The sequence below is a fragment of the Musa acuminata genome, chromosome BXJ1-6 (assembly GCF_036884655.1).
Source record: "Musa acuminata AAA Group cultivar baxijiao chromosome BXJ1-6, Cavendish_Baxijiao_AAA, whole genome shotgun sequence".
Taxonomy (NCBI): domain Eukaryota; kingdom Viridiplantae; phylum Streptophyta; class Magnoliopsida; order Zingiberales; family Musaceae; genus Musa; species Musa acuminata.
In genome coordinates, this window is record NC_088332.1 from 38,060,223 (window position 1) to 38,086,918 (window position 26,696).

At 38.5% G+C, this 26,696-nt stretch overlaps 2 protein-coding genes across 10 annotated transcripts; one reads left to right on the forward strand and one right to left on the reverse strand.

The window, feature by feature from the left end:
• The first annotated feature begins 12,021 nt into the window (after window positions 1-12,021).
• On the forward strand, window positions 12,022-16,470 carry LOC135676833 (ABC transporter G family member 25-like). 2 transcript variants are annotated; one of them, XM_065188445.1, is made up of 5 exons: window positions 12,022-12,272; window positions 12,374-13,202; window positions 15,077-15,217; window positions 15,321-15,945; window positions 16,042-16,470. In XM_065188445.1, exons 1-5 carry the CDS (start codon window positions 12,156-12,158, stop codon window positions 16,169-16,171), a joined length of 1,842 nt encoding a protein of 613 aa, XP_065044517.1. In that variant the 5' UTR covers window positions 12,022-12,155; the 3' UTR covers window positions 16,172-16,470. The 2 variants fall into 2 exon arrangements, with proteins under 2 accessions (XP_065044517.1, XP_065044516.1); XM_065188444.1 differs by having other exon boundaries at window positions 15,321-16,470.
• A 935-nt stretch (window positions 16,471-17,405) lies between these two features.
• LOC135585913 (exosome complex component RRP45A-like) lies at window positions 17,406-26,661 on the reverse strand. 8 transcript variants are annotated; one of them, XM_065188454.1, is made up of 10 exons: window positions 26,173-26,661; window positions 24,521-24,730; window positions 24,255-24,350; window positions 24,053-24,167; window positions 23,783-23,863; window positions 23,486-23,674; window positions 22,056-22,315; window positions 21,880-21,938; window positions 19,334-19,563; window positions 17,406-17,745 (listed from the first exon to the last, which is right to left on the reverse strand). In XM_065188454.1, exons 2-9 carry the CDS (start codon window positions 24,685-24,687, stop codon window positions 19,364-19,366), a joined length of 1,167 nt encoding a protein of 388 aa, XP_065044526.1. In that variant the 5' UTR covers window positions 24,688-24,730; window positions 26,173-26,661; the 3' UTR covers window positions 17,406-17,745; window positions 19,334-19,363. The 8 variants fall into 8 exon arrangements, with proteins under 8 accessions (XP_065044526.1, XP_065044522.1, XP_065044519.1 ...); XM_065188450.1 differs by lacking the exon at window positions 26,173-26,661 and adding an exon at window positions 25,812-26,166; XM_065188447.1 differs by lacking the exon at window positions 26,173-26,661 and adding an exon at window positions 25,716-26,166.
• Between the last annotated feature and the right edge of the window lie 35 nt (window positions 26,662-26,696).

The following is a 26,696-nucleotide window of genomic DNA, read 5'->3' on the forward strand; positions in this document are numbered from 1 at the left end:
GTGTCCGCAAGCATCATAGTCCTTTGTGTGCTCCATCAAAGGTCACGTGATTTAAACGTGTTAGTAAATGGAGATAAAAGCAATTTTTCTCTATTCGTTTATCCATCTTATCAGAGACAAAAAGATTTTTTATTTCCTTTTATTTTTTTAGGTTTCGAATCTTTTTAAGTTTAAATAGAATAAAACAAAGAGAAACACAGATTGAGAGAGTGAGAGGATACATGCATATCTATACATTTCAATTACTGAGGTACTTCGTAGAGGCGATTGATAGACATATTTGCTAGACGTGGTTTGAGTTGAGTTTGAATTGAGTTCAAGCCTTAAATATAAATAGTACCATAAAGATTTAAAAAAAGTTTCTCATAAAAAATAAGATGCATAATAAGAAACAAAATTATATCGAAAAATAAATAGAGTTATCATAGTATCAATAAAAATGATTTCATCGAACAATTCAAATATTAGCCCGTAGAGGGTTTTTAAATCGGGCCTTCCTTTAGTAATTATTTAGGAATAAAAAAAATTACATGGATTTAAGGATAAGTCACAAAATCTATCAGAACAAAAATCAAGTAGAGTTTCTTAAAGGATGATTAGATGGATAAATGAGTTCTTCAAATTTAATTAAAGAGTAGAACAATGCGCTTGCTATAACTCAAAATAAAGTGGAAAATGCAGATGCAAACAATAATAACATGTAAATTGGTCAAACAATAATAATTTGGAAGTTCATTTTGATAGTTTGCTTTTTTTTTTCTTAGCTGTTCAAATTTATGTATATTTGTGCCAATAAGAAGGTTTTCTTTTTTTTGGTTGCCTTAGTGTCTATATGACTTCACAATCAATGATGAAGAAGTTGATCGAGATCGAGATGGGATTGGCTTGGATGGGTTCATATTTTGATATCAAATCTTTGATCAAGAGGGTGATATGTAACAAGCTTAATTACTAATATAAAAGAATTAGAAACTCTATTAATCCTTGCATATTGAGCAAAGGTATAAGCATTCTTATTTTGGTTTCTATACAGAAATCCCTACTTCATAACATTTATATTATTAGCATGCAATAAACAATCATTTTAGAGACATCGAATGTGCAAAGGTGCCTCTTCACATTTGTTGAAAGTCTCGATAGCTTGATAGCTTGTAAGGAGTCCGTTCTTATCCATAAATGATTATTGTAGCGACTAGTTCGAATATATTAACACTTTTAATCTTAGATCTATTAACACTAAGGTTAGAAATTGAAGAGAAAAGATCTCAGGTCCGAAGCAATTGCCTACTTTTGATAGTAATTATAGCATCATCACCAAACACAACAAAATGGGACACTTAAACATCTTTAATATTAAATGGAGTAATTCTATTTTTGAGAATAAAGAATAGAGATGAAGACTTGTTGAATGATGATAAATATATACGGAGAAATTGGGTCATCTTGTTCGATACCTATATTCCCATTAAACCAAGAGGAGGATTAGAATAAATAAGCCTTAATCCAACCTCTAAATAGAGGTGGAAAGTTCATAAGTTTGAAAATCTCTAAAAAAAATATCACCAAAGATCAAGTTTAAGAATAACGAGGGAGTTTTTATTGTGAAATACATAAGCTCGTTAATAACGATAATGTTATCATGAATTTTATGACTTTAGATGAAAACAAATTCATTCTTACTAATAATATGATTAACTCTTAATGAAAGAATCATTGTGAGAATTTTATAAATAATATTTTAAAGAATGATAGGTTGATGTTTTGTTAATTGGATGACTTAATAGGAGATATCATTGGACACTTAAATTTGGATATTGCAAGATATGATGCAAAGCTTAGATATGTAACATGCTCCAAAAGTGGAACCTACTCTCTATTGTAGTGGCATTTTATTGTTTTAGTTGGATATATGTATGTTGTGAGCATATCTAATATTTTTATTCAATACTGTGAAGATTTATGCATTAGAAAGGTAGAATGTGATCTTATCCCAAAAGTATCTCAATCACACTTTTCTAAAATAAATAAATAAAGCAACAATAAGAAGACTAAATAGTAAGCAAGTATAAGTACTAGAAATTTTTTTATTTCTTTTAACTTATTTTTGTTGTTAAAGATATTTTTTTTCCTTGAAAGCATTTCTCCCATTATTTTCCTTGCAACAAGACAATCTCATAAAATGTTTTATTATATCTAAAAAGAAAAAAGTATCCACATGCAATCACATACATAGGTACTCACAAAATCTTTCTAGATATCAAGTGGTACACACATTAGATCCTTGAGCAAATGTGTGGGACAACCTTTTTCATATCTTGAACATTGTGAACTGAGAAAAAGCAAAAGTTTTCATGATCTTTTGTCTCCTAAAGAAAAGAAAGGAAAGAATCAAATTATGCAACTAAGAAAGTACAATGTATCCATTGAGATCGGAAGGCTAGAATGTACGAGGAGCATCTAATTGCCCCTGAGTGGATTGCTTTCAAGTCATTCTATGGTAAATATCTCACTTATAAGGGTTTGGTTTTCATCATCAATCACAAAAAAGCAAAAGTTTTCATGATCTTTTTTATTCCTTTAACAAGAAAAAAAGAAAGGATCAAAGTCCCAAGCCTTTATTCTAATATAAAAGAATAAAGAATCGAGTTAAGCAATTAATAATGTATAATAATTCTATTGAGATAACAAGTTTAGAACGTACTACTAATGTTCGAGTCCATATTGAATATCCTACTTGCAATCATTTTGTTATAATTATAAATAAAAAAACAAATGTCTAAAATATTAATATGATGATAGTGTACTGGACCCATTATCAATACTTGATAATTCAAAATCTCGAACAATAATTTTTATATATAAAATATTAATCTAATGATGATGTATGTTATCCACTTACTAAATCGTGTCCAATAAATTTCGTATAAAACATTGGTCCGGTGTTGATATATCTGATCTACTTACCAACGATTAAAAATTTGAGATCTCATATAATAAGATGTTCGATTTAACACTTTGATTTAGTAGCTAATATAGTATTTGATACTTACCCTTTCTATCTTTTTACTCCATCAAGGAAAGAGAAAACAACATGGATCGCAAAATTGCGACTCATATTTTATGATAAAAGGTAAAAATAAAATTCAACATTTCTTTTTAGATCGGATTCCTCTATGTTCTTTAGCAAGTATGTTATCTATGGGTCACTTAACTCCTGAATGCCACATAGGCGAGTTGAATTGTAACTTAAAATTCTCTTTTTCCTTGTATATTAATCTCAGTCATTACGATCCAAATTAGATGTTAGAGGCTTGTGTTTTAGCTTCTTAATTATCTCGTTGGGATACATTATGCATTAGTTTCATGTCTTTTATTTCATACATTGTGCTATGTTTGGCCTTAATATGATTCTCTAATGTAACTGAGTTTGTGGAGCTAAGTTTACAGATTTATTGAACATTGATGGCCAAAAATCATTAACTTTAATCATTAGAAAATAAATTAGCCAATAATTTTCTCAAAGTCAAGGTCAAAAAATCTTCCTTCTTACAAAAGAGGTGAAGAGTGTTAATTTTTTGTGTCAATTCATCTTCTTTTCTTCTTATAAGTTGAAGTTGAATACTACAATAACAAATATCTTTCAATTAAATCTCCCATTCACTACTTGCCCTTGTTAATTTCTAATTTGAGAGTTAATGAACACAGACAGAAAGTATTTGATCTCATACTGTCAAAATCTGACTTTATATCTGAGGAAGCTTCAATTATATATATATGCCACTTCCTTCAATCTGAAAGATAAGCATTCATGTCAAAAATGATGCAGTCGAAGGGACCCTGGAAATATGAGTCACATTGCATGCTTTCATGTTGCTGGTTAAAGGCTGGGAAACAATAAGGCAGCCCATGCTTGCCTGCTGAAGCTTTAGTGCACATTGCATGTTGAAGGCATCATGTCATTGTATAGGCAAAGAGCACCACTGCTTTGTGATGCTTTGCTCCCCATTTTTGAATGAAGAGCATCCAAAGTATTGCCATGAGTGATGTCCACTCAATAAATGGATCATGGCTGGCATTTTGTGATCTCATGTATGAACGATATCTTTTGGATAAATATGTGATCTTTTTCCCTTAAAAAAGAAGAAAAAAAATCGGTGATCTTCGCACCCGAAACAAGCTTCAATGACATACCTGTGACAATTAAAATGAAGAAGAGAACCTATATATCTAAGAAACAACATCAAAATGGATACATTGTATGCTGGCTCATCAGGTCATCGAGCAACTCACACATGTAAAGGAATGCTGTAAGATGCTGCCATTATATTACATGGTTGCAAGCAACATGCATTAGATGCTTAGCTAAACCGGCATTCCCTTTTCTTAGAATAAATAAGGCAATTAAGGTAACTTGTAGGGTTCTTGTAGCCACAATGTAATGTTGGTGCAAACTCAAAAGGATGATAAAGATGATATGACTACCATTATTGTACTAGGCATCATCGAGTGGGTGATCTGAAAGCATCTTGTAGATGATATCTATCTATCTCATGGTTGAAAGAAACCACATATTGTTCTCCTTTTAGATCGTGGTGCTTAATCTTATGTTTGTCCAAGTTTGTGATCCTTCTTAAAGCCTCTCATTTCTTTTTGTGTTAGTTTTGCATGTCATCTTAAAAATTCTTGCTCAAAGTACTGTCTACTATTGCGTCTAATCATGAATATATATATATATATATATATATATATATATACAGAGAGAGAGAGAGAGAGAGAGAGAGAGAGAGTTTGGCTAATCTCCATGGGATTGTGGTTTGTGTTGGCTTATATGGGGCCATATGAATAAAGGTGGAACATGAAAATGGCAGAGACATAAGCGACTTGTCAAAGAGAGGTAGATTACTTCCTCCAATTCCATGCTTGAGTGACTTCAATCAACACGCACACAATTCCTGGCAACGTTTCTACCTAGTGCAGTTTTCACTGCACAAGCAACCTTGTCTTGCAATGGCAGCAAGCACGGCGATGGACTTCAATGGGGACCTAAACTCGATGAAACGACAAGTATGCCGCCCTCCCCGCCCCACTCTTCTCTCGTCCAGACACGGCGACATTGCTTCGACAACTCTCTTTACCTCGGACGACATGCATGCATGCCTGCCATCCTTTTCCGCTCCACTGTCACTGGATCCACCACCGGCTTCCTTCCACGGCTCTTCTTGGTCTCAAAAGATGGACATGTACGAGTGTTCATCTTGGCAAGACGAGAGTGTGGAGTGTGGGAGTTGTTGGGTAAGATGTGACGAGTCCTCCTCATGGTGAGGCTCGCTTGAAGTTTCCTAGGGCATCCATCATCTCATCACGAGTTAGTGGGCATGATGGGTGAGTGAGTTGGTTCCATCTCAACTTCACCGCCGTGGGGCGAAACTATACATGGCGTGCATGCCACACGTGGAGGCTCACACTGCGCTCCGTGACACCAGCAGCCATTTGATACCTTTGAGGTTCTTTCTTTTTAGGTCAAATCTGATGCAACATCCATTAGCTTGACAACCCATTTGAGGAGATCTTGACCAGCTTATATTAATTGTTTCCTTTTCCACGGTGAGTGGGCAAATGGAGACCATCCTCTGACACACGTCCCTCCTTCCTCCTCATCTCGTTCCCACACCCTGAAGTCGTGCCATCTTTTCCCCCTTCTTCCGAGGGCTTCCGATGAGGCACGTCATGCCCACCATGCGAGAGGATTGCATGGAGGCCTGAAGCGACCATGCTCCTTCACTGAGGTTAGTTGGCCATTAGAGGAAAGAGTGGCTTTTCTTCATCCACTACCAGAAGCCGTTCTCTTCTTTCTTTCTTTCTGCACTAAAGTATAAGGTGTCCTGTTACAGTCCATCTAATTAGGAAGTCTCATATTCTATGCCCAGTGCGCCGGCAAAAGAAGACTGCAATATAAATATATATATATATGGTCAATATTGGATAGTAGTACAATTTATAAATGGTCGATTCCAACATTTGTAGTATGGTATTTATAGCAACATGCGACTAAGCTTTTCAAAATTATCTCCAGAAAAATAAAGATGAAAATGTTTGGATTCAGGGGAATTTATAGGCATCTTCTTTTTTAGATAATGTCTTCTTAGATCTCACGTTTACTTTCTTTCCTTGAAAATAATGACAGTTCTACGGGAGATTAGAGAAGAAAGAGATTAGAATTAAACGAAGAAATAGAGAAAATACAAAATAATAAATTTGATAATTATCAACTTGTAATGCTGTCGTCTTCCACGCTCATTTCCTCTTTTGATTACTAGTGTTGTAGGACTAATCTAATGCTTATATTATATCATTATAATATATGAGATGTTAAGTTTATTTTCCAATAAAGGTATCAAAAATCAAATTATTGAAACCATGATTTAGAAAGATATGACTACCAATGTCTTCGTCAAACTCCATTGATTCCACTGTTCTTTGGCATAATAATGTTGGATGAGAAGTTGTTTTTTGTTTGCCTCTTTGCAGCTTCCAATGCTCTCCTCATCCTTGGCTGCTAACTCTCTTCCTTAACTCTTCTCTTTCTTGGAAGCAACACAGTCAAGTCGGGAAAGTAGCCATTTCCAAGAGAGACGACACAGGCACAATATTGTTCGAATGTTGCAAGGAAATTCTAGACATTTTCCTATGATATTTAGATTATTTGCAAAAGTGTTCTTGTGATGGTTATTGAATCACATATCTGATGCATTTGTTAGAAGCACTATTCCTCCTAAACTTTGAGTAAGTAATTTTAGATCCTTTAATTGATTAACAAATAAATTCGGGGATAAGAAATTCAAGTTTGGAAAGACCTTTGCTTGAAAAGGATTACCTTAAAAATTAAGGGTCTGTTGCTCTATAATACTTCGAATGCTCCTAAGAATTTCTTATAATAGATCAAGAGAGTTCGACGAAAAATTCTAGAGTATACAAGAGGCTTAAGGCTGATGTTTGAATTAACTCAAAATTATTCTCTTCCTTGTATACTATTTTTTTCCATGTAATGAAGAATTTAAGTCTTTTAAAGTTCATTATTTTTGTATCTATATTTATAATTTATTTTCTTGATTATTCGTTTGGTATCGGGATCTTTTCTTCCCAATAGTACCTCTCCATGGATCATGTAGAGAACTCTCCTTTTCTCCAGTCCTTTTGTTTAAGCCACTAATGTTTTGTCCCCCTCTTTTCTCATGGGGAGATCAACAACATTCTATTGCATTTCATATCTAGTGAACATTTCTCCTATAATCTAAGTGGACACATTAGTACACTGCTTGTGGACTCTACTTATATTTAATAATTGATTTTGTGGAAGCCCAAAAAGTAGAGTAGCCACTCCAAGTCAACCATTCACTGTGGTCTATCCCAACAAGTTTATTTTTTACTCGAGACTTCTAGAGGGTTGTTGACACCTACAATCTCTAGCTAGAGAGGTCTGAAATGGACATGTAAGGTTAGAGAAATTCTAGGAGTATGACATATATGTTATGCATACGTTTCTTTCAAGTGCAGGAGTCGACAAGGTTTTCAAGGCAGGACATGATGATGGCGGGGAGAGTCTTAGCCATGGAGAGTGCACTGGCACTATCAAGACCCACATGCCCGTGCCTTTCTCGGCCAAGAAATGTCAGGACTTCAATGAGTGTCACCATGAGATACCTGATAAGTCTCTGCAGGTCCTCTGCATTCATTGACCATTCATCATTCATTGCATAATGCTTGTTGACCGGTCGCAGCTAAGCTGGTCCTCTCGATACATCTCCATGAGCTGTAGTGGTCAACTACGGCTTGGTATTATTATTTTTCGGCAGGGAATTGGACCGGCACGAAGATATGAAATCACCAAGTATTTTAGCGCTCAATGCAAGGGTAGATGTATCGCGTATCACGAGCCTCATGTTCGAGGAATCACTCTCCGATGAAGAACGCAGGATATATTAACTACGTTGCATGCGCCATGCACGTACGCAGGATTATAGTATACGTACTTTTAGATTGGCAAGCCTACATTTGATTCATCATCATATATCATCGTGACGTATTTGAGCTAGCATGCATGACCTACAAGGAGCACTCACGTAAAGGCGACAAGTAGGGACCCGAAACCTGTTCCCTGGTCGAGAGATCTGCTCGAGGTGGGGCGGTGCCTGATCGATTTAGTGCACCCAAACGCCACCGTTTTCTCACTCGTGGAGCACGAGGAATGGTCATCGGCCATCAAGCAACACCTAAAGGCTTATCATCTCAGCTTTCATGGCTCATCAACATCTCATCCCTGTTTACGCGTCATCATAAGTTCACGGACAAGAACATACTTAGCACCTCAACAACACGAAAACTATAAGCATCAAACTAAAGCGATTCTCGTGTCAGTGGCCAAGAAGATGAGAGGTACATGCACTCTTTTGCAAAGGAAAATGCTAATTGGGAGGGAAGATGATGCGTGGGGTTTAACATCATTGATGACATTTTTATAGAGTTGATGTTTCGGCAGATGAATGCTTGCATTGGATTATGATGTCCGAGTGCTACATGTTTCTTTAGGAATTGAGTGCTGCAGATTTTGACAAAGGATGGGAGCACAGAGAGAGGCCAAACAGTCAAAATTGGAGACATTTATCATGTCGTTCCTATGAAATTATTTCTCAAATGGTCCATCTAAACTGCATATAGTATAACATACTATATATGATGCCTTATAAATTATCTTTCTTAAATGCGATATGTTTATTGATTAAAGCAAATCAACAATGATATTAATAAAAGTAGATGATTAGATTGTCAAAATGAGCATATTACCTAATGTTAGATATGATAATGAATGAAGGTCAACATTACTATATCATATATCTATAAATACATATCGCTTCTTAAAGTAAAGAAGGTCACTTTTCTTTTTTTTTGTTTGAACATACTATTAAATATGTAGTATAATACATCATGAAATTATTGTTTTGTCCTCTGCTTGAAGTGTTATAGTAAAGTGTGGATGACTAAGTCAAAGTCAGTTACTATTGACATGGATTTCCAAGGAATTGACATGACATGGTACCAAATATTATAACTACACAATTTTGGCATATCAATGGTCTGACAACTACTCATGTTGGTAGTCACAGTTTGGTCACTATGTGATATATGACCATCTTAATCACCACATGGCTATGTGTCATCGTTACATGACTCGCATGTGGTTGTCACATCATCACCATATTCTTTGTTGTCCCCATGGCAACTATTTAATCCTTTTACGTTGTACGACCCATCCAATCGTATTAATCGTGTTAGGTAGAGGCTAACACAAATACTCTTGACGAAAAGACTAATCTCGTTTTCTCGTGCTCTCGAAGCGCTTGCAACACCTGATTTGATTTGTCTTGTTTGGTTCTTTGCGTCTTATTGGTTTTACTGTAGGGTTTTTGACTGGACAACGAGAGTTGGCCGTGAGCTATGCAATGCCATACACATGGAGGAGTCGTGTGAAGCTTAGCTTCCAACTTCATCCGATAACTCTCATCCGGTTAGTTTTCTTGCAGGGCCATTCATTCTCAGTCAAACGTAGCAACACTGGAGCAATAAATGAGATGTGTTTGATTACAGAGTAGAGGCATCACAAATCACTTCCGAGCATCATCTTTTTCTGCAGGATTGCCCTACCGAGACTTGCAGCCTGAGGTGACACCTTTGACTATATGGTGTACAGGGGTGGTTATGATCAATCCAAATTCTTTTTCTTTAAGGAAAGTTGGGTTGTCCCATCGGAGCTAATCATGCGATGGCAATGGCTATCAACCTGCGGTAAGCATGGTGCCACGCAGATGTTTAAAAAGTCAGTGTTGGCTGCTTCTCCATTTCTCCTAAAATGAAGGTTGCTTTTCATTCATCATGCAGGAACGGGGATGATGCTCTCTTCTTCCTCTCATGCTTCCTTCGATCCCATGGTTTTTACACGAGAAATGGCTGTGGGTATTCGTTTCTAGTGTTGTTCGACCTCCGTGAGATAGCACTAGTGACAGAATTTGGCGTTGCGGATCGTTGACCTTCACTGCACGTCTACCGAAGTAATTCCTCACTTCCGAAGCACGCAGTTATTGCAAGCTTGTCGTACGCTAAACAGCCATAAAAATCTTTCTCCATCATGGTCATGGTGACGTTGTCATTATATCTACATGACGATCGAAGATAGCACAAATGCTCATGCCTCGCCTAGGTATCCGAACATACATTGGAATTGGCTCTCTTTCTCGCAGGATCCAACCGTATTCAATTGATATGAGGTCGATGTTTTCCAGGGAGGAGGAGGAGGAGAAGACAAGGGTTTCAGCGGTAGATTGTGTGTTGGGAACCAACACATCCCAACGCTCTTGTTCCATATTCCTTGCTGTTTTAGGAAGGAAAATTTAGGGTTCTTACGGAGCAATGCTAATGCCGCTTCTCATGCAAATATTCTAGGCAAGTGGGGTGGGTGGGTGGCATCTCATCCGTCAGCACCTTTTTCTGACGTGGCCTAATGAGAAGCTGCCGTGAAAGTGTTGTGGCCCTTCTCGTGAGATTAGACGTGAAGGTGGGAGAGTCGTTCAAGTTTAGGATTAAGGATTTCCAATTACTGTTTCAGCATCCCACAAAGATGTTCCAGCTGGGTTATAATATGATCATCCTCGAAGAACATTATACTCTCTTCTTCTTTCGTGCAGATGCTGAAAACACTGTTACGGTGGAACAATTATTAGAGAAGGAAGATAATAATGTGCTAAGGCTCAGCAAAAAAGTTGCAATTATTAGAGAAGGTATTGGAGTCCAAAGAGACACCGGTGGGACAATTTAACCGGTTTGGTAATGGTATCTTGTGCCTCCTCTGCTTCTCAGGCTTGTTTGCTGCACAGATATGTCTGTCTGAAAGATGTGATGTAGTGGCTGAGCCAAAAGAATGCACCACTTTTTGGATATTCCTGTAGGAGCGCCCTAAGAGCAAGCAAGCATCGATGCCATCGAAGGCACACTGACACCTTCGCCTCCACAGTGACTACGTCCAATGACATATCTCCAGCTCTCGGCCATGGAATTGGCAACTGTCCGGCTTCAACTCATCCGTCACCCAACCTTTCTCTCCTTTCCAACAGCTTGCTGTGCCTTTAGGCAAGTCTATGGCTTTTCTCCCCTCCTTTAGATACCGCCTTAACATGGCACAGATCTCAGGTGGAGCAAACGTAGATCCTCCAAGACGAAGAGAGAGGACATGGGACAACCAGATGGCTCTTTTGGAGACCACTCGAGAGCTCAAACCGGCCTCATGATCCAAACAATGACACTTAGCATCCAAATGCATTGCACCAGGCCTCCATTACTCCTTCGCAGATGCTGAGAGCACAGAGGAAAGGAAGAGAGAGCGAGAGAGAGGTGTCATAATAGCTGTCTTCCTTCTCCGGACAGCATCTTTTTCTTGAAGCGACTCTTCGAGTTGCATCATATATGTTTTTCATTTAAGACCCCTCAAAATCTCTTATTGACCAAAATACCTCCAAAATTCACTAACCCGTTTAAGCTAATTTATGTGATTATGTATGATCTGGAGATAGAAATAATTGAAATGCGATATATTACTATAATGTCAATTTTATGTGATTTGAAGTGCAAAAATTTGGTCGCGGATATCAATCGTGGTCGGACAACGTTAGCAATGATATCATCTGTTTTGAATGTGAACCGGCCAATTCCGGTTGGGCCGGAGTAGGGCGTCAGGAACCGGTTCAGCGGGTTAATGATGGCTCGTAAGGGCCTTAAGTGGATATAAACATCCGAGATAGGGGCTTTTATGGAAATATACCATTTTCTTTCGTTTTTCTTGTTGATGGGGGCCAGCTGGCCGCCCTGATTCTCTCACAGCTCGCCACGTACCGCTCACCTGTGGTGATCGCCCTTTGACGACGTGGACTCCACCACCCACCACTTACCTATTTATATACCTCCCCGTCTCGCCCAACCCGCAGCTCCGTGGACTTGTCACTGCTCCTCCCACCCCCACTCCCTGCTTCTTCGCGACCCGTGTCCTCTCTCTCTCTCTCTCTCTCTCTCGCTCGCTCTCTCGCAACAGTGTGCGAGGCTACGGGAACGAGATGCCTTCCGATCGTGACCTAGAGGCTGGTAGTCATGATGATATCAATGGAGGAGTTGCCACCGCAAGAGTGAACTCCATCACCTCCTCTGCTTCTTGCTTCCCATTCACTCTTAAAGTACTACTTCTCTGTCATTCATCTTTCCTCACTTGTACGCGTTCCAACGTGATCCGGTAACGGAGAAGTCGATGCCTAATCTTCTTTTATCATGTGTGTAGTTTATGGATGTTTCCTACCGCCTCAAGCTCGATCCGATGTCGGGTTCCGGAGGTAATGGAATCAGGCGCATCCTCCACTCCGCTGGCAGTTCCTCTGCAGCTCCTGAAGAGAGAGTTATCCTCAATGGCATCAGCGGCATGGTGTCGCCCGGTGAGATGCTCGCCATCCTCGGCCCCTCCGGCAGCGGGAAGTCCACTCTGCTTAGCATCCTCGCGGGCCGACTGCAAGGAAAACACACCGGCACCGTGCTCGCCAACGGCCACCGGCTCACGAAGTCCGTCCTGCGACGGACCGGCTTCGTGACGCAGGACGACGTGCTCTACCCGCATTTGACCGTGCGAGAGACGCTGGTGTTCTGCGCCATGCTCCGGCTGCCGAGGACGGTGGAGAAGGCGGATAAGGTGGCGTCTGCCGAGGCGGTGATAGCGGAGCTGGGGCTGTCCAAGTGTGCTGACACCTCGGTGGGCGGGCCGTTCGTGCGGGGGATCTCCGGCGGGGAGCGGAAGCGGGTGTGCATCGGGCACGAGATGCTGGTGAACCCGAGCCTGTTGCTGCTCGACGAGCCGACGTCGGGGCTGGACTCGACGGCGGCTAGCCGGCTGGTGGCGACGCTGGGCGGGCTCGCGAGGCAAGGCAGGACGGTGGTGACGTCGGTGCACCAGCCGGCGAGCCGGGTGTACCAGATGTTCGATTCGGTGCTGCTGCTCTCAGAGGGCAGCTGCTTGTACTTCGGCAAGGCCAGGGACGCCATGGACTATTTTGGCTCTGTTGGCTTTGCTCCAAAGTTCCATGTCAACCCCGCTGACTTCATGCTGGATTTGGCCAATGGTCAGTATATCTACTCCAATTCCCTTCATGTTTTTATGCTTATGCATCAATCTTTAGTATATATATATACATATGCATATGTATATTTCTTTTGGAAGATCTCATACCTCTCAATAGATGAAATTCCAAGACATGTTAAATGAAACTAAACCAACATCCTGTGTTCTTGCAGAAAACAAAGATCAAACAGTAAGTAATATAAAAAGGTGTTTAGGTGTTAGATTATTTCTGGCAGATTCCTGTCTACATAAACTTTTTTAGCTAAATAAACACAAAACAAGAAGAGAAAAATCTCAAAACCATGCAACACGCAAGTCAAAATCCCTTAAAATTTCCAACTTTGATGAGTTTTGCCATTTGGAGTAGAGAAAGGTGGGAATTATATTAGTGAAGGAAATCAGAATAATAGGTGTATTATTACATGCAAATCCATCTGCACATGCTTTGTGCTTGGCATCTACAATTCCAAAAGATGTGGTTCTTATTCTTCTCTCTTTACTCTTTAGACTTTGTTATGAGAGGTATGTTCACAAGTAGTGAGTCAAAGAGCAATGATACCCTCTTTGTGGGTGCTAGATTTGGTTTGGTATTTGCTGCTTTTGGTAGCTACCTCATGTAGAGTGTGGCATGGGCAATGCCAATGGCTGATACAGAGACCTTGCTGCAGTGTCTTGGTGCATAAACAAGCTAAGGTAAACAAGAGGAATCGTTGGGTGAGATGCTGTGATGAGATTGTTTAGGATCAGAGGTATAAAGCCTGTGTCCTCCTTGTGCTGCTCTTCTCCTCCATTGCCTCACTTTGGGCACCCAATAAACTAGAGAAGAGCATTGTTTCCTTGGGTCACACAGTTCTCTCCGCGATGCTAAATCTAATTAGGGGGAGTGTGATGTGTTTTACTTATCCGAAAGCTATAATCTTCGAATGCTTTGGTTGGATGGCTGTGCTTCATGACCACTCAGAGGACACCTGGTGGAGGTAGTGGGGGAATAAATGGATGATATCAATAAGTAGTAGTAGTACACCTTGTCTGGTTGAGGCAGATGATAGTGTTTGTTTTTGGGTCTACTTTATCTCTTTTTTGGCTTTCCTTTTGCAAGGAATTGACCCAACTTTTTTTGGCCCCTCCTTCTCCATCTAAAAACTGGATGTGAGATGTACCCTTGTGAAAAGGATTAATAATAAATGTGTTCTTATCCTTGCAAGCTGAGACACTATTTGTCTGACCCATCTTTAATTATTGGGTAGTAAAGAAGCAATCTTTGAAAGTAATTATTTAAAATATTGAGAAAAAATCAAGAGAGAAAAGTTATAAGAATAAAGTTTTAGCTTATGTTGAAAACCATGCAGGTTTAGGGACCAGCTTTAATTAGATGTTCTGTTGACTGAGCCCCCACTTGAAGCTTTGAGCTTTCTCTTGTGAAGGAAGAGAGCAAGCCTGAAAGTGACTGCATGCTTATTTAACTCAATGGCATTACCACAATGATCATTTAATACCCAATGTGTGGAGAACACAGTAAGGTTTCAGACATCCTAATCTGTTGTTGGTGTTCCACAAATCTTCTGCATGATTGTTCACTTGATCATTCTTTGGCATATAGAAAGAGGAGTCAAGAAAAGTGGGGTTGGAAACCAGAAATCAAGTTGTGTGCTGGCTGCATCCCTGAAAGTGTAATGGACCACCTGGACCACCCACAGCACTATCACCAGGAAACAACCTAGGCCAACCAGTTCTACTTTTCCATGTGTGTTCTTTTGATTTGGACCTTGATGATTCCCAAGTTTCCTCAGCTTGAACTTGGATGAAGAATCATGTAAGATCAGAGTTTACATCTTAAACCCTCACTGGATGTGGTGGTGGTCCTTGTTGTTTCAGGGGTCACTCAAACAGATTACCAGGGTGATGCAGAGAAGTCAGCTGTGAAGCAGTCTCTGGTCTCGTCTTACAACAGTGTGTTGGCACCAAAGGTGAGGGCGGGGCTGACTGCTGCTGTCCCCAGAAATGCCACTCACACAGGTAGGAATTGTTTGATGCTTGAATCGAATGTTGCATCATAGTGTGTAGTTGATCGAGAAGAGGTTGTGATGTGACGGAGTTTTGGGCTCTCTTGATGAAGCAGGGAAGGATGTCTGTGTCGAGAGAGGGAGGAAGGAGCAGAGGAGCATCAGCTGGTGCAGCCAGTTTTCCATCCTCCTCCAGAGAAGCCTCAAGGAGAGGCGGCACGAGTCCTTCAACTCCCTCCGAGTCTTCCAGGTCATGGCGGCCGCAGTACTCTCGGGGTCCATGTGGTGGCACTCCAGCATCCGTGACGTCCAAGACCGGCTCGGCCTCCTCTTCTTCATCACCATCTTCTGGGGCGTCTTCGCCTCCTTCAACGCCGTGTTCACGTTCCCGCAGGAGCGAGCCATCTTCATCAAGGAGCGGTCGTCCGGCATGTACAGCTTATCGTCCTACTTCGTGGCGAGAATGGCGGGCGACCTGCCGATGGAACTCATCCTCCCCACCGTATTCACCCTGATACTGTACTGGATGGCTGGGCTGAGAAGAGAGCCAGGGGCGTTCCTGCTCACGCTCGCGGTGCTCCTCGGGTACGTGCTGGTGGCGCAGGGCCTTGGGCTGGTTCTCGGCGCCGCAATCATGGACGCGAAGCAGGCTTCCACCATCGCCACCGTCACCATGCTCGCCTTCCTGCTCACCGGGGGATTTTACGTGCAGAACATACCGAGCTGCCTGGCGTGGTTGAAGTACATCTCCTTCACCTTCTACTGCTACAGGCTTCTCATCGTCATTCAGTACGGCGGCGGCCAAATGGATTACCTGCTCGCTTCGTCGCATCACAGGAACAAAAGGGACGCGGACGGCGAGCTGGTGGCGCAAGTCAGCACGTCGGTGTGCATCGCAGCGCTGCTCGCCATGTTCGTAGGGTACAGGGTCTTGGCGTACATGGCTCTCAGGCGCACCAAGGCATGAGCAGAGCAGTGATGATGGTGTGTCTGAGGCTTACCTACTACAATAAAGAAGACGAAGAAGTCCGGATGACGGAACACAGAAGCAAAAGTCGTGGGGAGTGAACCAAGTGTATAGTTGTCGTGGAAACTGGGAGTGCGTAGGAAGCTAACAAGAAGCAGAGATCGATTCAAATGCTTGGTGAATAGGAATGCAGTCTGTGGTGCTTGTGCACTGTAAGGAAGCAGAAAGGTGCTTCTCCTTCGTGTCACGAGGATGAACACCAACATGATGAACCAAATAAAATGATTGTTCTTGTTTGATATCGTTGCTTTTCTTGGTTGGAATCAACTATCAAGGAAACTATTCGTTTCAAGTATCATATCTGATCTTACAGTCATCATCTTATCATGAACATTAATGTTTGAGACAAGCTTTATGAGAGCTTTTAATTGCATCCATCGGTGAAAGGGAAGGCAGAAGAACAAAAAGGGTGCAGATGGATGCAGAAGAGAAGCCTTTATTCCGTGGCAAGTCAGCTGCATGGATCCTTGCTATTTGAAGAACAAAGTGATGCAGTATTATTATTATTATTATTGTGTCAAGCGTACAATGAGAGCATATGCATGTCGGAAAGTCTCTTTATTGCAGAGAACATTGCATCCAGAAAAGAAGATAACGTTAGGAATAATGTCTGCTCATCTCATGTTTTGCATCAGCAAACAGTAGGTTATTCACAATGCTAAGAGAACACACCCTTTATTCCACCAAATTGTCTTCCGCAGATTGCATGATCAGTGACTGTTTAAAAGGGTTAGACAGCACCGGTGGTTTCTCCTTTATTCGCATGACATCGATAGAAAAGAATGGTTGGAAGAAAATGATTGCTTGATATTGAGCCATTTATGTCACCATATGACAAGAATGGAAAGGTAGGCATATGAATTGTGGTAGTCATTTTCTTGGACACCATCTGCTGAGCCTCTTATTTCTAAAGCAGGATGTCAATGGGTTTTGGATATATGTCAGGTCAGAGGTCAGAAACCAGCAATGGGAATGAGTATAACTTATTGACTGCTGAAGGATGTAAAAAAAAGAAATGGACCTTTTTTTCTCTTGGAGAGAGTCAGGAAAACTTCAAAGAATAAATGATAACTCTTTAGGACGGATTAGTGAGTTGCAATACTACTACTACTACAATTTAAATCTCCACAGCTAATTCTAGTCCTACCACTTGAAACCCAGTGTCCATGAAACATCAGAAAGCATTTGTAAGTTGATTGAGATCTTAACATCTAGACCTTTCCTTGATTCTAATGTACAATAGAATAACAGACATGACTTGGTATAATCTCAAGCCAACCAAACTGAACTAATTTGATTTTGACACGATTTTTTTATGTGACCGCTTGAGTAAACAATATATGGCTTTTTATGAACAGCTGCAACAAATACAGCAAACTGAACTATGATTTTTTATGGATTCTAGAAACTAAGCAAAACATATTGTCATCCAAGAGAGTTTTCAGCGTGCAAGAGAGTTGTTTCTTCGGTCTCCAGTAAAAAGGTCTTCGGTCCTAACAAAACGCACCAAAAGCCTGGCCATAACACATATATCTAAGTTAGCAAAGAAATGAAGCTTCAGGAAAAATGCCAACTAAATTTCTTAAAGGAGAGAAATCACCATAGGAAGGAAAAGGAAAAGGAAGTTAAGATCTCAAATTACAATAATCATCTTTAATACACAATCAACAGATTCCTATAAGGACCCAAATATCCCCTTACAACACTCGGAAATCTCTGATAACCCAGTTCAGCTACTTGATACATCTGATGTGATCGCCTAATCACATTAGATGGTTTGGTCAAACATAGCTAATAGAGTATGTATGCTCAAATGTAATTAAAATATACTGATTAATGATGGTGGTGTTTCAAACGCCGAAAAACCCAGCTGAAGTCTTCCAAAGTAGGATGCTAATGCAGCTCTTCTTTCGAATAGATGGTACATGCAAAATCAAATGGCAATCTAAGATCAAGCATACATAACAGCTTGTGTTGAAGGTTGTTCAGTTCAGGCTGTTCAGCTAGCTAAGAAGAGGATTGCATGAATTAATGTTTTATTAAGGGGAGAAATAATGAAAAAAAATCTAATCATCTAATGATGAGCAACTGTTCAACAACTATAACAACAACAACAAAACTGTAAGTCTCAACTATTTAAAGTCAGTTACATAGATCTTTTGTCGTCGTTGATAACTGTAAAGTGTCATATGCCTAGTTAAATTCAAAGTACTTAAGTTTTTATTTATAGTTTCTATTAAAGCCTTTATAGATCTTCCAATACCCTTTCTCGTACCACTAACATTAATCAATTCATCTCTTCTAACTAACCGCATCTAAAGGTCTCCTAGGTACATGCCCGTACCATCTTAAATGATTTTCTCTTATCTTATCCTTTATCGAAGTGATATCTGGTTGTTCACAAATAAAAGTATTTCTTTTCTTATCTTTCCTAACAACTTCATGGATCCATCTTAATATTTTCATCTTAACAACACAAACTTTTTGTATACGTTGTTTCTTAATTGCCCAACACTCAGATCCTTAAAGTACTGTTGGTCTTACAACTATCTTATAAAATCTTTCCTTTAATCTCAAAGGTATCCAATGATTACACATAACTCCGGGCACCCCTTGTTATTTTAATCATTCTATTTTTACTCTATAATCTATACAAAATATCTTTATCAATTTCTCCATCTTGTTGAATAATTGATCCAAGATACTTAAGACTCTTATTCAAAGGAACTTCTTCTCCATCGAACTTAACCATATTCTCTTATCTATTCATAGAATTACTAAGAATGCATCTCATATATTCAGTTTTAGTCCTACTCTCAACTAGGAAATTATCAATTTCTCATAAAAGAGCAAATCCAAAATAACATGGACAAAAAATGCTAGTGAAAACATATAAGAATTAAGGTGCAGGTTGAAAGTTCATTACATAAGTTGAGTATCTACATTCTTTATAATAGAAATGTTGAGAATATGTTAAATAATTCAAAGCTTCTAGAGTCGGAAGAAGGCAGATGGATCACACATTTTAAAATAATAAATTAACTGCAGTTCACGAAGCAGAAGCTTAGAAGCAACATTTATGTAGACATAAGATTAGCTTACCTTCAAGAGGTAATTTTTTGTAAATCTAGTTCAATTGCCACTCTTCCTTCTAGTTCTTAATTTCACAGCATCTTTTAAACTCTTTGGGCCTTTACTGTGCTGTCTCACAGCTGGAGCACCTAAGACTCTAGTGCTAGAACTAGAAGCACCTGTCGTATGCTCAACACTATATTCAACTGTCATCTCATTGCTTGTAACAACATTGTGTTCCTTAACTTTAGTTGAAGGACCTGTACATCCATCAATGGTGATCTGTTACAAGTAGCAGAAGAACTTCCGCAACAATAATATTATTCAGAATGAAAACATGATAGACATCTTCAGAAGAAAACAATCAAAAGCAGGGGGAACGCAAGATTAAATCTCTTCCACAAAGTCAAATGCCTAGGTTGATTGGTCTTGTTCAGCTCTTCTTTACTAGACGTTGCCACAAACTGTCACATGCTATGCATGTGTCTATATCCTATTGGCTAAAATCTGCAGCACTGAATTCTCACCAGTGCTTTGCAAGTGTCCTCACTGCTAAAAACATTTTAATACCAAAAAGTGTATATTATCATGTCAGACAACATAATTACTACTGTGCATTAGTATCCTAATAAAAATCTATCACTTAGCTGAAACAAAAACTTAATCAGGGCAAAAAACATTTTTCAGAAACAATGCTAAATCAAATTTTCATTGTTGCATCGATGCACAATGGCGGAACAGACATAGCAAGCTGTATCTTGGTTTCAAATAGCTGAAACAAAAACTTAATCAGGGGAAACAAAATTTTCAGGAAACATGCTAAATCAAATTTTCATCATTGCATAAAGGCACAATGGAGGAGCGAACGTAGCAAGCAGCAACTTGATTTCACAATAACTCATTTAACTGGAATAACTTTGATGCTTATGGATGGTTTGTGACAACTAGGTATTTGTTGGTTTACAAGAGTGATTATGTTATATGGATATTTAGAGCATAAACACAATCTGGCAAACTTTTAAGGGTATACATGCCCAAAAAATTTAACGTATAGATATCTTGGGGTTCAGATAAAAATATGGGAATAAAAGGTTGTGATTTTACCAGTCATCAAGGTATATTACTTGCCTGATGCCTTAATGAGACCACAAAAAAAAATCATAAAATCCATCTCAAGAGGTAGGACAATAGGGGGAAAAGTATTCAAATACTGCTAGAAAAAGAAATGGATGCAATTTTGCTCTCCTGTAAACTTTTTGTGATGGTTGCCAACTGGGTCATATAATATTCAAAAGACTATTGTTTTGCGTCAGTGAACAACTGCAAATCTTTATTATGGATTTTTCTTAAAGAATGTTTTCTTGAAGCCCAAAGCATCTTGTTATCTTGGTTTTCCCCCTCTTGGGTTTTCCTTCAGCTTCAAATCTCCCTTTTCCCACCAGTCTTCAAGAACTGGACCAACTGATTGAACGAGTTGACCTGAGCATCTGTGTCACAGAACCTTATTTCTAGCCAAATCTCACACTCTTAAAATTCAGCTCATCTTAATCAAGATCACATTCAACTGAAGAAAACACCAAAACAATCATAACAATAACTGCCTACTATCACAGACTTCAGATAAGTAAGAATCAGCTAGGATGTTTATGAGTGACAAAATTCTGTTAAATTACATACACAATATTTATAATTTTGTATTCTGAGGGTATTCCCACCTTTTTGTAGTCAGAGAGCAAGGTAACAGTTGATAGCATCCCTACAAAATAAATTGCATGTATTCCTAAGAGGATCACTAAGACACTAACCATATGTAGTCAAGTGATGTAACCACCAAGAGGATCCCTACCTTTATGTAATAGCATATTATGTTCGACTACCTGAGACACAAATATAAAAGTATCTAAAAGATTCAATTATATGATCAATAAATCATGTCTTCTGGGACTCAAATTATTGATCATAAAGTTCAAAATGTTTAGCTTCAAATTTAGAATTAACGAATCATACATCCCAAGAGGCATACAACAATCCACAATACATATTTCATAGTTTTTCTCTGTCTTTATACTAGATTAGAATGTTTCATGAGTTCCTGAATATTACAGATTTTTAGTTATTCTTATATTATTATTTTTCTCATTTTTACATTTTTAATTTTATTGAATTTCTAATACATATTATAAATCTCACCAAACTGAAATCTCAGTAATCCATATCACCTACTCTGGATCTTCATACAATTCTTCAAAAATCTACTCTTGATCCTGTTTTCAACTTTTTAAGCATTCACAAACAAGACTAGATTGAATGCATGGATAAGAAAAAAATATTGACAAATGTGATTCAAAAGTTTAAACCTTGTTCCTGAAAAGGTAAATACATTGCTAACTAAAATTTACTAATCGTAAGGGGCAAATATCTCTGATGCTTGGAGTGTTGTGCACTATTTAATGGCTAACTGACTAGAACCATCTTTGGACTCACATAATTGGCAGAAAAAATAGCTGGATATAAATTCAACCAGGGGCAACAAAATGATGCAGAGGACAAGCATGTCCTAAAAGATCAAGTTATACCAGGTAAAGTTGGAAAGCTTGTAGCCAAACGTGAAGAAATCCCCCTTGAGTATGGATCCCTAAAATTGGAATAGATAATTCTTCACATGATAAATACAACTAAAATAAAGTTTAAGATTCAACACTGGAATATATAGTAATATAACAAAAGAAACACAATTATACAGAAAAGTTACCAATTTGCAGGACCACGAACAAATGCACGAGTATATCTTCCTTGGCTAATGCTCTCGTGCTTTGTTCTTGTGTCAACTGCCAACGCATCACCTTGATTAGAGTTCTCTAGTTCATCCAATGGCATATATGCTAGATGTTCTATTAAGTTCTCAACTTGTTTCTCCTTCATGATGACATCAGAAAGACTAACTTGGTTTGCCACTTCTAATAAATAATGGTTAGCCTTCTGTGATGCTCTCTCAGTGTTGTATATCTCTACCTGAAAATCCAGTAGAACAATTTTATACAACTGCCAGAGAGTTGGCTAACATAAAATAAAAAAGTTCTCCGAGATCAATGACAAGTTACTAGGTCATATGTGTCGTATGGTCTCACAGAAATATATATCAAATACTCCAAAACATCCTTTAAGGGAAGTTATTGTGGACAATTAATCCAAGAATTATACTCGGACAACAAAAAAAGGCTCCACCATTGGGTTCAGGAATTTGGTTGGGATAATAAATTTTGCTATTGTTGTTGCACAATAATTTTTTTAATTGATAGTCACAGGTCTACTGTTAGATAATAAGATAATCAGCAAAAAATTCCTTTATTAATTTATAGCTAGCTATCCAATGCTCCATATAAGAAAAATAGTTGTATTATGTACTTGAACCCCCTCACATGGTGGCCCCTTTGGTTATGCAAATTTTTTTTTCTAGCAGGATTGCATTTTTGAAAGTTCGAGTTTTAACAAGAATACTTCACTCCGACAATTATAAATAAGAAAGCATGCAAGTCCAAGAGGCATATTGATAAATCATTATCTTATTTAAAAAATTAATCATTACTTATCCTTGTTGAGCATTGTGAATCATTATCTTACTTCAAAACTAATCTTTACTTTAGTTATCTTTGTTTAGCATTGGTTTAATCCATACTTAATAGCTTTGGGTATAACTCTCTCCCATGAAGTAGATAATCAAAAAGAGCACCAGTAATTGATATATGTTAGAAGAGGATCATTACATGAACAAAACACCCTGCTATACATAGAACTTAGCAGTACAATCAACCCAAAAAAGAAGGAACATCTCATATGCAAATCATAGTTCATTCAATCATAATATCAGAAAGAACCTAGATATGCTATTAAATCCAATAACCATTTTTTAGTTATCATATAGGCATAGAAATATTATGATGATACAAGAGCTAAAATTAGAAATACAAGCCCATATGCACATACTGACTAAAACTACTCCACAAGGAAGGATATGCCATATGCAATTCTGAGCCATGCAACCATGAAAACAACTAAACATCCTACTGTTTTAGCCAACCACACTTGTCATGCTCTTACAGATAAAAACCTACCATATGTACAAAATTCTATCACATCTAAACAAACAAGCAAACACAAAAGAGAGGATCTTGTCAGACTCACTGCATGCTTTATTTTACTTGTAATATCAGCAGCTTTCGCAGAAGCAATTTGTAAACACTGCATTATTAAGCTTGACATGACACCCACTCCTCCAGCCTTCTGAACAGCACAAATGTCACCATTCGAGTTCATTGTAAAAGTCATCCTGCCGCCCATCACCATCTCTTCCTTATGTGTTGGATCAATCACCTAGAGAACATAATATTCCAGATCAGTTGGCATGAACTAGAAAAAACTAGTTCATTACCTCTAGCAAAAATTTTAAGAAGTTGATTTTGAACGTACTCTTCATCATACCATGATGTTACCCTCACCAAAAACTGCAAAAGTTACTGCAATAGGAAGATGATGGATTATTAGAGGCAATGGTTCCCTAACCTGAAAAATATGAGATAAATAATGATATATTTGCATGTTTGCTAAAATAGGCATTCTGGTTTTGAAGTTTAGCTAGTGAAATAAAGCTAAACAAGAAATTTTAAGATAATTTAGACATACAGCTTATGGTAGCCAAATATGGCAAAGAACTTTTGAATTTTACATTGAGGTGATAAGATTTGACTTAACCTCAGCATCATGCATTATGAGCTCCTGACCATCATCACCTCCTAATGTACAATCAGGCCTCCGAAACGTCAAGAGGGCAACCAAAGCGGCGATATTAGCAGCATCAATGAGATTTCTAATTATTAGAAACAGACAATCAGCATTTGAAAGAAGAATATTGCTTAAAAGGATATTATTTAGAAACTACAACTCCTTTCCATACCCTCCATTATCAACAATGTGAAGATCCACACGTATGGACCATACTGATTTCCCTACAACAACACATAACGATTCCATATCCATAGCGCTGCTTTCCCTGTAATATAACTTTATTTTAAGTAGATTGTAGTTTGTCCATAATTTGAATTGAAAATGATTCCATTATTTTTATGCCCAATATCAAGCCCGCTAATGTGAAATCATGTATGTAAGATCTTTAGCATGTTGGAGTATCAATATGCACCAGTACATTACAACAAAACTCACCGAAGTCCACGATCTATAACACGGCCAAGTTCAACAGCTAATTCTCCAGGACGTCCTGCCTCAAAAGATGGATCAGCCATTGGTGAAAATTCAGTAAAAATTGAGAGAGTCCCTTCATTTGGCCTATCTCGATAAGGTTGCACCAGCTGAGAAGTCACGTAGCTCATCACACGTGTCTGACCTAGTTGCACTTCTGATAAACCCTGTTCTCTGCAGGTAAAATTAAGTCCTGACTAATGACTTTTGAAAGCTAGTCATTTAATGATGCACATACAGTGTTCAAAGTGAATACAAGGACACAAAGCTCATATCTCTTACATGGGAACTTACAGTAGGCAGGTACAAATGACAGTAGAAGCTACCATTGGAATAACAGATAATGTGTCAGTTAAACACTGATATACAAGTGTACATAAATGTAGTATGAACACATCAGAAACCAGAAGCTGTAGATAACATAGATCAAGAATATGTAAAAGTGACAAGAAAAAGGTGTAGCAAGACAACTAAGAAAATTAAGAATGAAAAAACCATGTATATATCTCCAGAAGATGCATTTCTACTTGCTATTAGTAAATTCCAACCAAAAACTTAAAAAGAGAATAACACTAAAAGGAAGAAAGCAAGTGAAAAATTTCCTTTCTCACTTGTTCTTGTAAGACACACCAAATCATTTTCAGTTACAACTTTTTTTCCATTTTGAGGAACGGGAGGGAGGGTTACTTTGGCATCCCCAATCCACTAAATGTAACCAAATCAACAAGGACAGTATTCCAATTTGGTTCTCACCTCACCTACAATTATAAACATGCTTTCTCTCCGGCAGGTAAAATACTTGGAGGCAACCAAGAAGAGTTGCACAATCATCGCAGGAAACTAAGCTAAGCACGGGCATAGTAAGTCTCATACTATTTCAATGGTATTCTAATTGTAAAATAGTTCCTTTTGAACAAAGATGTGATCACACAAGATTTAGTATCTATTAATTCTTAGGCACTTCAAATGAAGAATAGACACAGTTTTATAAAGTTCCTCAGGACTTAGGACGAACCATATCTTAATCGGTGAATCTGACACGAACGTAAAAAGAACCAAAGATAGGCGACGAAGAAACGGGGATTCTCCCTTATAATGACATTAATACTTTGGAGACTCCGTTTCCATTATTGTGACCAAACCACATATGGATCTTTACCTTCTTAAAACTGGCAAAACCGAGGAGCTATGTATGAATCTCCAAGAAAAAGGAACAAGAATTAGAGCAGGGTAGGGTGGCGAAAGAAACACATGCCTCCCGAACTTAATGGTCAAATCACGGTAATCGAAGGGGCGGCGGCCGTCAACTCGGAGGTCGGAAGCGAGCACGCTCGCTATGAACTTCTTCTCGTTATTGGTCATCCGCCAAGTATTTGCTAATCTCTGCTCCATCTTTTCCGCTTCACTTGAAATCTTCAAAAGGAGTGGGGAGAAGAAGAAAAAGACGGGGAATAGGTTTGAGATACAGAAAAAATTCTCCACGAAATACTTCAAACCCTAAATAAAGGAGGGGAGGGACGAACAGAGTGAAGAGAGAGGGAAAAAAGAACGCGATCACAAATTAACCACTAAGCAAAGCAATCACAAATCGGGCCGCGAGGAAATAAAGACAGTACCCAATCTCGGTGTTATGTTCTTGGAATCGATAATATATATTTGTTTGGTATTAGACTCGACCCAAATCGGTTTAAATCAGATGTGGATACATTTAATATATTTTATAATAAAAAATCCAAGTTATATTCTAATACCTAAAATTAAAATAGTGAATACCCTAATCATTATCAATTATTATATAAGGAATGATAATAGGATGGATTTTTTCCGAACATTCTAAATCAGGTTTAGTATCCTTCAATCTGGTCCGATGATGGCAGCATGCAATAACCTAATGTATGATCTTAAGAAATAAGATTGCAACCGAAAAGAAATTTGATGTGATATGATACAATATGGAACTCAAAACGCTTTAATGATGGATTAAGCAAAATACATCTAGAGAAAATAAGCTGTAAGAACAATCGACGTTATTGAGGAATAGACGAACAAAACCATCCGAGACCAGATTACTTGTATAAACATCTCATGGATAGATAACTAATAGTATATCAGTTAGCAAAATACATCAAAACTAACAATA